Source organism: Colletotrichum fructicola, assembly GCF_000319635.2.
Source record: "Colletotrichum fructicola Nara gc5 chromosome Unknown KSG_Nara_v1_contig01, whole genome shotgun sequence".
In the NCBI taxonomy this organism is placed as follows: domain Eukaryota; kingdom Fungi; phylum Ascomycota; class Sordariomycetes; order Glomerellales; family Glomerellaceae; genus Colletotrichum; species Colletotrichum fructicola.
Window position 1 is genome coordinate 43,266 of NW_027094051.1, and position 10,290 is coordinate 53,555.

The 10,290-nt window shown below is 52.0% G+C and overlaps 4 protein-coding genes across 4 annotated transcripts; 1 reads left to right on the forward strand and 3 right to left on the reverse strand.

Annotated features, from left to right (window-relative positions):
- Positions 1-93: 93 nt before the first annotated feature.
- On the reverse strand, positions 94-760 carry CGGC5_v000010 (uncharacterized protein; the record flags this gene model as incomplete). Its single annotated transcript, XM_032023185.1, has 3 exons — positions 94-158; positions 210-426; positions 479-760. The coding sequence occupies 3 exons, from the start codon at positions 758-760 to the stop codon at positions 94-96; spliced, it is 564 nt and encodes a 187-aa protein (XP_031879919.1).
- A 2,006-nt stretch (positions 761-2,766) lies between these two features.
- CGGC5_v000011 (uncharacterized protein) lies at positions 2,767-4,396 on the forward strand (the record flags this gene model as incomplete). The annotated part of the gene is made up of 4 exons (XM_032023186.1): positions 2,767-2,961; positions 3,013-3,245; positions 3,307-4,259; positions 4,311-4,396. 4 exons carry the CDS (start codon positions 2,767-2,769, stop codon positions 4,394-4,396), a joined length of 1,467 nt encoding a protein of 488 aa, XP_031879918.1.
- A 1,170-nt stretch (positions 4,397-5,566) lies between these two features.
- STL1-8 (Sugar transporter STL1) lies at positions 5,567-7,195 on the reverse strand (the record flags this gene model as incomplete). Its single annotated transcript, XM_032023187.1, has 2 exons — positions 5,567-5,864; positions 5,925-7,195. The coding sequence occupies 2 exons, from the start codon at positions 7,193-7,195 to the stop codon at positions 5,567-5,569; spliced, it is 1,569 nt and encodes a 522-aa protein (XP_031879882.1).
- Positions 7,196-9,036: 1,841 nt separating this feature from the next.
- Positions 9,037-9,888, reverse strand: sdnP (Sordarin/hypoxysordarin biosynthesis cluster protein P; the record flags this gene model as incomplete). Its single annotated transcript, XM_032023188.2, has 2 exons — positions 9,037-9,160; positions 9,230-9,888. 2 exons carry the CDS (start codon positions 9,886-9,888, stop codon positions 9,037-9,039), a joined length of 783 nt encoding a protein of 260 aa, XP_031879881.2.
- Positions 9,889-10,290: the final 402 nt, after the last annotated feature.

The following is a 10,290-nucleotide window of genomic DNA, read 5'->3' on the forward strand; positions in this document are numbered from 1 at the left end:
TCTCCAAAATATTACAAAATATCTCATTGACACCTTAGACCTCAAGTATGACTTCCAAAGTAGATAAACATTGGTGACCATGCCATCCGCGAACTAGGCAGCTGGGGCTCGGACCACGGCCAGTGTAACCTCGTAGCAAGGACGGTCTTCACGGACGGCTTGATGAATTGTTAGCCAGCTTGCTTGTGTGGAACTCGAGAAATACTTACCAGTATTGCCGGGGGGAGAGTAGCGGAACTCGTGTCTGTCGCCGGACGCACTTCTCACACAAATGAAGCCACCTGGAAGGGCAGCCCTTGATATAAAGTCCAACTCAAGCTGCACCGCATCCGTATCGGGGTTGCAACCATAGACAGGCTGAAAGTAAGCCTTGGGGTCGCCGCGTTCCGTCATAAACAACTTAGTGGTGTTGTCATCCGCAGTGTACTATGACATCTTGATTAGCCTTCAATATTGAGGCAACATGCGACGAACCTACCTCTCCATTGATGACGGCATGAATAATGCCGCGAGAAATGACGCCGTTGTCAAGAGTAAGGTTGAACGCTGCATCTCCAGCGGGACTAAGATAGAGGTGCTGGTCGCCTCCACCCGCCGACCAAAGGTTCATATAGCGGTTGTGAACAATGGGTGCAGCGGGATTCTGGACCTGAATGCCGAAGCCAGTGGTAATGTTGTTGGATACAGGATCCGTCGGCAGGGTGCACGCCGAGACGCCGACTGCAGCTGCCAGAAGCTTGAGCATCAAAGAAGAAACCATTTTGTAAGAGGCCGGTGCACTTTCAAAGGACAGAATGCATGCATCACTCAACGTTGACACCACGGGGGTTTTTAAAGTTGATATACAAAACATCGAGCTATCGTGCCACAACTCTGCACGCCAAGACATTGACGAATACGAGATATTGTTCGCACTCGTTGCATCGCGTGGCTGCGAGTCTCTTCTTCCTGGGGTCTAGATTGGCTTTGAAATCGATAAAAACGCACAGTTCCTGCGTGATGGACGCGGGATACTTGCCCATGGTCTCATAGCTGGAAGTCACTGGTGCTTACAAGCTGTAGTACCCCTGAAAATCTACCCTGTCAATGTTACCCTCGGCGCTTGATATCGGTTTCCGCCTTCCGCATTGAGGGCTAGTGGTACTGCGTGTAAGACTGGCGGCCTGCAGCCTTTGCGGAGTACCCAACGGTCCATCCCTCTCTACGTATGCAAGGTCCCATGTGTATGCAACATTTATTGGGTGACAGCCTTTCGGCCGCGTTCTATCGGATTTAATGACCTTGGCTGGATGACTACCGCCTATGCAGCTAATGCTAATAAGTTTGCTTGGGTTTGGCTTTTCACGTGTATTGGCCCCAACGTGAGTGTATAACTCATAGGGCGGTCGAACTCGAACTGGCTCAAAGCAGTTGAATCTGTTGTACCAATAGCTTTTCACGAAATCAAGAAATTGAGTGGGAATTTCGTCTCATATACAGGGAAAGTTCATCCAAAAAGGTTCTTGTGTCTGTTGCCATAGGGGTTTCTTCGTCTTTATGAACACATCAATTGGCATTTCCTCCCTCGTTCTCATTCGGAACACCCCACATCGATTTTATCCCCATGTATCATCCGTCGACAAGCGACCCAAGTTAATTTCTGACTCCCGATGGCGTTTAGGAAATTCCCCGCCAATTCTTAATCCACGCAAGCACCGCCAAGATGGGCTGATGCAAGGCCGTTAGTTTCACTCAGAATACTAATAGGGGTTGTCTAGACACGGCCTACGGCCGGGGTCTCACTTGGTTCGATCCATTGAATCTAGTGTATGAGAATGAATCATAGATGAAGTTTACTCTTACTGATGTGTACCCCTGGTGTGGAGGAAGATGGTTCGCCTTTCCTGTGGATGGCTGTTTAGTTACGCTTCGCCATTGTGGTGCAGTTTCAGCGACCAGAGACACAGACCCCGTTGTTGAGGCTTCGAAACCAATGTTCTAGCGCAGCCAAGTGTTTGCGAGAACAAGCTAGCATTCCGTAATTAGTCCGCATATCTCTGTCTTGCTAAAGCTATATACGCGGTCCAAATGATTTCCCAGGCAAGCTTGCCAGTCAGAGCAACCTCGCTTTGAACAGAGATATGCGTAACATCAGGATACTCTGAAGCTCCATGCTCAACTTTTATTTAAATAGCAAGGGCAGTTTTAAGAATCAATCAAAAACATACCTGGGAGCCGAGCCGCAGCAAATTCAACGCCCCGTCCTATAGGTGGGGCTGTGCATCCAAGACAGTTAGAGTTGCTCAGCCTCCCACATACACTGATGGGTATGATGGGGCTGTGATGTGCCAATTGAGCCCTACTGTTCATCAGGACTGGCCACATCAAGGGCCTTGGAAGTTCCTCTTGTCATTGTATCTGGGGCCTCGTGATCCTTGCACCGGATAGCCCCTGTCCAGCTGTCTAGTGGTCCAAGCTGCACTACGGAGCTAAAACTCATGTCAACTCGTCTGTCTACCAAGCGCTCGTATCGTTTGGCCAATCAGGTGTCTAGACGATAACGAATACGGTGACCTCTACACAACTCCTATTGTCAACAAGTGGAATTCTCCGAATGGCATCCAGATGAGAGCTTGTGGGCTGATGTCAAACTTCGGTTATCTGATGCGGGCAAGTTCTCAATTGCTATTTAACTTGGAGTGTTTCCTGGTGATAATGCAGTTGCTGTTTCATACGCCATTCGTTTTGCAAATCATAACCCTCGTTCCATTCATCTAGTCATTCCATATGTTGCACTCAGTCGCTATTATTCTGCTATACGCCGCTACTGCGCGTGCCCAAGTCAAGATTCCGGAGGAAAATCCCATTGTACGAATCGACCTCAACGCCACCGCGGATCTGGAGCCCGACTCATCTGCAACTATCATCAACGTTGATGATGCTGTGGACGGAACTCTGGAGGCAACTGCTTGGTCTTTGATCGTAAGACACGACACGCCTCTAACATGTGGGCTTAGCTAACGCATCAATAAGTTCACTGCCGCCCCGGTTTCCCAGACTGCCATTCTCAGGATCCTTTCGCAATCATCACCAGCTAATCAGTACTTGCACACGCGAGAGTTTCCAACCCCTGAGACGAACTCTATCGTGGCAGTCAATGTCGATGTTCTTTACTCGTTTGGAGTGCTCGATCTATCTGAAGCAGACGTTCTTCTGGGTGTACCCGAGTTTGATGACCGTTACTGGAGCTATCTCATCTGGGACTTGTAAGTCTGCTGGGAAGGTTTGGTTTCCTGAATCGGGTGGTTGCTCACGGGTTCACTTCAGCTATGGAAACGCAATCGCAGAAATAAGCAATGTAAATGGAAACACCGCCGGAACTTATCGTCTCAAGCGCGACGCCGTAAGTGAAGTAGGCCTTGCGAATGGTAACCTTATCAATATTTCGACCGCATACGCCTCTGTCGCTATCCGCATTGGCATCAATTCCAACACGACGGAAGAATTAGACCGGCTCCATTCACTTCAAGATGCTTCCACGGTCGGAACGACTGATCTCTCGGCGGAGACCACTGTGCCGTCTTTTGCAAAACTCATCACACCTAACATCACCAATCCCCAGAGTGTGCTTCAGTTTGCCGCCAGCTTGTTGCCTTACAACCCTCCCCAGACTGTCTCAGACCGAGAACGTGTGAACACCATTCTCGCACAAGCAGGCATTGGAAACGGAACTTATACTGCCAACCCAGACGTCGATATTTTAAACGCTGCGTCCATCGCACGCTACTCCATCGAAGCGGACTTGGCCGACCCAGCGCACATCGTACAGTTGGGTAATAACTGGACAGTACCCATTCCCTCCTACCAAGGCAATTACGGAACACATTATGCTGCACAAGCTGCCTCTGGTATTGGGTATCTCCAGACCCAGAAGCTTGCACTCCTGCCTAATCACCCGATGCTTAGCGGAACCATTGATTTCTCTACTCAGTCCATGATTATCACCTTCTTTGGAAAGCCAGGCGTGACGAGTCCGGGCTTTTGGAACATTGGCTCTTACGATGCGTTGCTCAGACTTGTACCGAATGGCATCAGTCGGTACAGCATCGGATCCAAGACCTCGACTTTGCAGTACCTTGAAGGTGGTCAGGTATATGGGCCGACTGCGGCGGGCGGCCAAGATGAAACATTTCAAGTTCTCTTGCAGAGTGCAGACATTCCACCCCCGGCCAATTGGACTGGAAATTGGTTACCTGTTGCTAACAACGCATCTCTCACTGGTAAGACTTCATATCCCATCGATTATGATTCCTTGTTTGACCGTATTCTAGTCTGCATGTACTGGCCCGAAATTTCATTGACTGATGGATCTTACGTCTGGCCTGAGATTGAAAGCTTGAATCCTATCATGGCTTGACCCTCAGACCTTGTTCGAGATCTTACCTAATTTACGGGAAATGCCACATGAACATCACCTAGATGAAGCCCTAGGTTCACTGGGATCGACGTCAGCTGTGTTTCTTTTTTTTTTTTTTTTCCTTTTTTTCGTTCCTTTACCCGCTGGAGTTGAGGCCTGCATGGGACTTGATTATTAAAAAAGCCTGATGTCACTCCAAACACGTTTCGTCGCAAACGACATTTTCAATATCTCAACCTAGGGTAGACAAGCCGGCCGATATTTCCTGCCAAGAAGTCGTGGTGTCGTTGAGACATTGCCTGTTTTCTATGTAGTACAAATGGCCATGAGCCCAGACATTCGCAGTCTTGCTCCAGTACTCGAGGCGTGAAACTTGATATCCACAACCAGTGTCCAGCTATTTGGCCCAACACAACTAGCAACACATTCTGCGGAATTAGAGTAGTAATACACCCCCCCTCTTAGCAAATTCGCCCTTGATCAAGGCCCCAGCTATCATTGGGATATTGAATACAACACTACGTGACGGCTTGGCGTGTTCACCAAGGGCAGCTGAAGCAAGGGTACCGCAGGGTCCTCGACAATCATATTTAGATCTGACAATGGAACGCATCCGTAATGTTTCGACGCCAGAACGTCACATTGACCCAAAGTTCGGGGCAAGAAACAAAACGACGTGCGATGCGACGCTGGGTGTAATTTTAGTCTGTTGGTTTCAACTACCTGGAGGACTCCATTGCCAAGGATGGTCATGTCGGGGCATGGGTGCAATGTGGGCCGGGAAGCTCGCCGAAATGATGCAGCACGTGGGTGACTAGGTCTGCGATGGATCTCATTCAAACGAAACATCTCATTGGACCGTGCAAAGCCTCAAAATCGGTTCCTTCACAGTCATTCTGGGCCAAATACGTGTTTGGCAGTGTATTGGGACTTATACCATGAGACCAGGTGGTGTCCAAAATAGACGTGTGTTCGCAGTTGTCACAAAATCTACACATTGGCAAGATATCGAAACCTGGTTTCAAGACAATCATGATGTGGTATCATTCGTACCATACTCGGTACTTCTCATTCCATTCGCTAAAATCACTTCCGCTCGCTTATGCTAGATAACTTTTCCTGGGGTGACCTGCACAAACCCCAACCCATAGATTACATCATTATGTACGGTTATGCAGAATCCTCAAGAGGCTTCTGGTCGACGTGGTCTGCCTTGTCGTTGGGCTTCTCGCTCTCGAACTCCTGGGGCATCGCGACAGGGCGGTTCTTGGCGAAGCGAACGGTAGCGAAGACGGAAGGAGACTCGCGGAAGAGCAGGTCGATCTCCTCCAAGTTGCGGCCCATGGTCTCGGGGTACAGGAAGTAAACGGAGACGGGGATGCAAGCAGAGATGACAGCGTAAACGATGTAGTACTGGTAGCCGATGGTGTTGAGGGCGACAGGGGTAACCATGACGACGATGAAGTTCCTGAGAGAACGCGTTAGTTGATGGATCTTTTGTGATCGATTTGAGTCGGGTGCAACTTACCAGAGCCAGTGGTTGGCGGTGGAGATGGATGACATGGCCATGCGGAGACGGATGGGAGCAACCTCAGTGCAGTACAGGAAGTTGGCACCCAAGAAACCGATAGGCACGAAAGTGTTGAACAGGTAGATGAAGCAGCCGGCGGCAATCTGAGCGGCGGTGTTGTCCTTGGGGAAAGAAGTGGTGATGGCCAGAGACATCATGCAGAGCGCCATACCAACACCGCTGAGAATGAAGACGACACGGCGACCGAAGCGATCGATGGTGAAGAAGGCAACGAAGGAAGACAGGAACTTCCAGGTGAGGGCACCACCGGCCAAAGCGCGCGAAGCCTCGCTCTTCATGCCAAGGTTCTGCTGGAACAGGATAGGCGCGTAGACGGAGACCAAGTTGGAGCCAGACATCTGCTGATAGAACTGGAGGAGGATGCAGAGACCGAAGCGGTAGAGGAGCTTATCATCACCCATCTTGAGCATGTCGGTAAGCTTGGCAGCGTTCTGGGTGGTCTCCTCTAGGGAGTGCTCAATGCCAGCAACCTCGGCCTGGACTTCGAGGGAGTCCTCCTCAAGTCCACGGAGGGCAGCGATGATGGCACGGGCCTCCGCGGACTTCTGCTTCATGACGAGCCAACGAGGCGACTCAGGCAGGAAGTAGATGCTGCCCATCAGGATCAGGGAGAACAGTATGGCAATGGCGATAGGGGCGCGCCAGGTAACGGGGCCAGTCTTGAACTCCCAGAAACCGAGGTTGATCCAGCTCTCCAGGACGTAGCCAACACAGGTGAAGAGACCAGTAAGGACGACATGGCGACCACGGTTCTTGGCGCCAGAAGTCTCAGACTGCCAGACAGGAACGATGGAGGACAGCTGGCCGATAGCGAGACCAACGATAATACGGCCGACGATGAGCTGGGCGAGGGAGAAGGCGGAGCACTCGAGAACCTCGCCGATGAGAGAGCAGAGACCGGCAAAGAAGATGACGTTGCGGCGGCCAAACTTGTCGCCAGACCAAGAGCAGGACAGGGAGCCAATAAGAGCGCCAATAGTGAAGGTAGCGACGACGAAGCCCTGAAGGGTGGAGTTCTTGTTCTTGGTTGCGCCAGTGGTGTTAACGGTGTCGATCTCGGGGAACGTCTTGACCCAATCCTCGGTAGTGAGCAGACCACCAAGGCCGGCCTGGTTGTAACCGAAGAGGATGAAAGACGGGCACACAATCAGCGCGAGCTGAAGTATGGTCAGGCCATTGCCTGTGAGGCCGAAGAATGATGCGCCCATTGTCGACGGCTGGTGTTGTGTATGCACGGAGGTTGCCCGAACTCTAGTGAAAGGGAAAGGGAAGTACAGCCGGTGTATAGACGAGAGGGCAACAGACGGTCGTCGAGGGTTGGATAGAGAGCCGATGAACAGACCGCGTCGAGGGCGAGAGACGGGCGTCTCTCTTAAAGAATTTCAGCGAGAGCGAGCGCGTTCATCTCATACCGACCCTTGTGGGGTGAGTTGCGGAGACCCCGCGGGATTCTGGCCGCAAAGCCAGATTCATAATCCAAAGCAGCTTACTTCTCCGTGTGTAAGGGAACCCGCCCCAAGGGCTGGCCAGTGCCCGGTGTGGAGGGCCGAAAGATGGAGAAACGTTGAGGAGGAGAAGCCTGAGGTAGAAGGTCCGGAGGCTGGAGGGCTGGAAGGGGCTGCCAGAGGAGAGAGAGGCTCCTGGGAGCGGGCCAGTGTCGTCAATGCCGAACGCGCGCCGTTCCCAAGTGTTGTGTGTGACCGGGTGAGTCGGCCAGGGCTAAGGGCGGAAGTCGACCGAGAGAGGGCGGAGAGGGCCACACCCTTCCCGTCTGCGTAACGGCGATAGCTTCATCAGGTCTCCTTCGTGGAGACGCTCAGACGAATTGTCGTTCCACCCATTCGTCGCCTCGTTCGCAATTGCTCCTCCTGGGTTCCGCCCGCTTGCGTTTAATCCCTCTCGCCGTTACTCACAGCTGCGGAGTCGGCAATTGGGGCGGGCGGGATAAGGGGTCGCAGCCGCGGGCGGTCGGTGGCCAAACTACCTTACCTTTACCTACGGATAGATCCAATCGTACGAGCCTCAATGCAGGCTTTCATGTTTATTCGGATGCACTGGATGATTCGGTGAAGGAAACACAGTCGCAGTCGTCCCCACAGCGCGGCATACCGCGCTTCCGCATCAGATGAAATGTCGTTGAAAGCTGTCACTCAGCACAGAGACAACGCCATGGAATGCGGCGAAAAACAAGCACAGCCAAGACGGCAGGTAGCGGTCGCCAAGGCCCGAAGGTAGGCCAAGAGGCGCCCTAAGGTCCGATATCACTCATATCAGTGGATTGTCGAATTGTGCACGACCGGGCAGAGAACCCCCACGTCACGAACACATGGCTGACTCGCGAAGCACGCCAACGGGGATAACGGCGTAAGCCAAATGACGACTGCTATCCCGTCTGGAACAGCGAAAATGACAGCGGCATAACGTATAAAAGAGATGGCACGTCCCCTTCCTTGGAAAACTCTGAGCAGTGACCTCATTCCGTTTGGGCGGTAGCCAAAAGCATTTAAGTCTCAGAGGCGCCCTCGTGTTCATCCGCCCAAAGGGACACCCCTGGTGGGTTGCAACAGGCGCGACGAAAGAGCCGATCGGCTTCGTTTTCAGGTTTGACCGTTCGCCCCTTTCGCGGCTGGCATTCCCCGATGTAGCTTGTGCCTTTAGCAAAGCGGCACTTGGGATTGGACTGGCCCTGCATGCGAGATTCGGGATTCCACCCGCCCCAGCCTGAGGACTTTGCAGCCTTCGGAGGATTACCGAGCCCACCCTGGCATACGGTGATGATCCATCCAAAGCAAAAATCTTCATGTTCACGCTGCCTCAACAAGGAGCAGCCAAGAATGAAAACCTTGAAACGCGGAATCCTTCTCATTCTTCTGAGAAATTCGACGTGACAACAAACGATGTGTCAATTTCCAATCAAGGTCCCACCTTGTGCTCAATGTTTCTAAGAGTTATGACCAAGACTTTTCGAGGGAGGCTTGGGGGAAAACCCGCAACGCGCCCAGAAACTTTCTTCAATCTTCGTGTGCCAACTTCGCGACATCTTCAGCATCTACTCCAACTTTGCGCCCGTCTTCTCCTCACTCTCCGCAATCCCCAGCTTCTCGACGTCGCGATGCTTCTTCTCCACGGTCACAAACCCGCAATGCGCAAGAGCGCGGGGGATGGGTCCTGGTCTTGTAACGAAAAGGTCAGCGAATCATCGGATGGCGTGCGGTTCGGGATGGTTTTCTAGTGCAACTCACTTTCCGTCTAGTTTTCGTGCTGCCCACTTGTCCACGGCCAGGAACGCGAACAACATGGCGACATACACAGGCATCCCCGCGGGGTAATCGCCCTCCCACATGCAGAGCGGGTGAGAAATCACAGTCGAAGCCGTAAACCGAGCCCCGTACGTTCTGAAACCTTGGAAAACGGTCCCGTACTCGTTGAACCATCGCACCCAAACGAAAGCGTTCATCACTTTGATGCCAGCGCGATGCCAGTGCGCGGACCCATATGTGTACCCTGCGAAGGTAGCGATCGCCTGTTGGAACGCCATCGCCTTGAAAGCAGCCTTCAGAACGGGCACATTTCCTTCTCGGACGTAGCCAGACAGCTGCACGCCAGTGGCTGTGAACCCGAGACTGAATGCGAGGTCGAGCAGGGTTGGAACCGGAGAGTCTCCGAGAGCCAAGTAAAGGTAATAGTAACGGATCATGGCGAGAGTTCCACAGGTCAGGTGAGCGAGCAAGGGAATAAACGGATACTTCATATGCTTGACAATCTTTCTATTCGATGCCCGCCTCCAAGATGGCACGAGGTACCGTAGCCACCAGCTGGTCGTGAAGAGGATTTCTAGGAAGATGTGGTGCTCGGCGTACAGCTGTTGCATACTCTCCCAGTAGAAGTTGACCATGTCCATGGTGGGTCCAGCAAGTTCAATTCCTGGCAAGCTGGTGTTGTTGTTACGCATGCTGAAAGAGCTGAAAACGCCGGCAAATAGACCCGACGAATCTAATGCAATGTTTCAAAGAGACTAGGAAAGATTGTCTTTTGACAGCAGGGACCAGCCTGCACCATGGCGGCTTTATATTTCTTTCGTCCCAACCATTGAAATGCGGAGTGGCACGGCCATTTACCCCGGACACAGACAGTTTATTCGAAAATCTGCGCCCGTCGTTGGCTCGCATGACGTCTTGAAACGCGAAAGCCTTAGTGCTGATATTTGTCGCCGTGAGGATGTTATTGCTGACCGTTGGAGACTTTTGTGTGGCCAATGATCCAGACTAGAAAACGCCATGTACCTCATTTTCAGTCATCAACG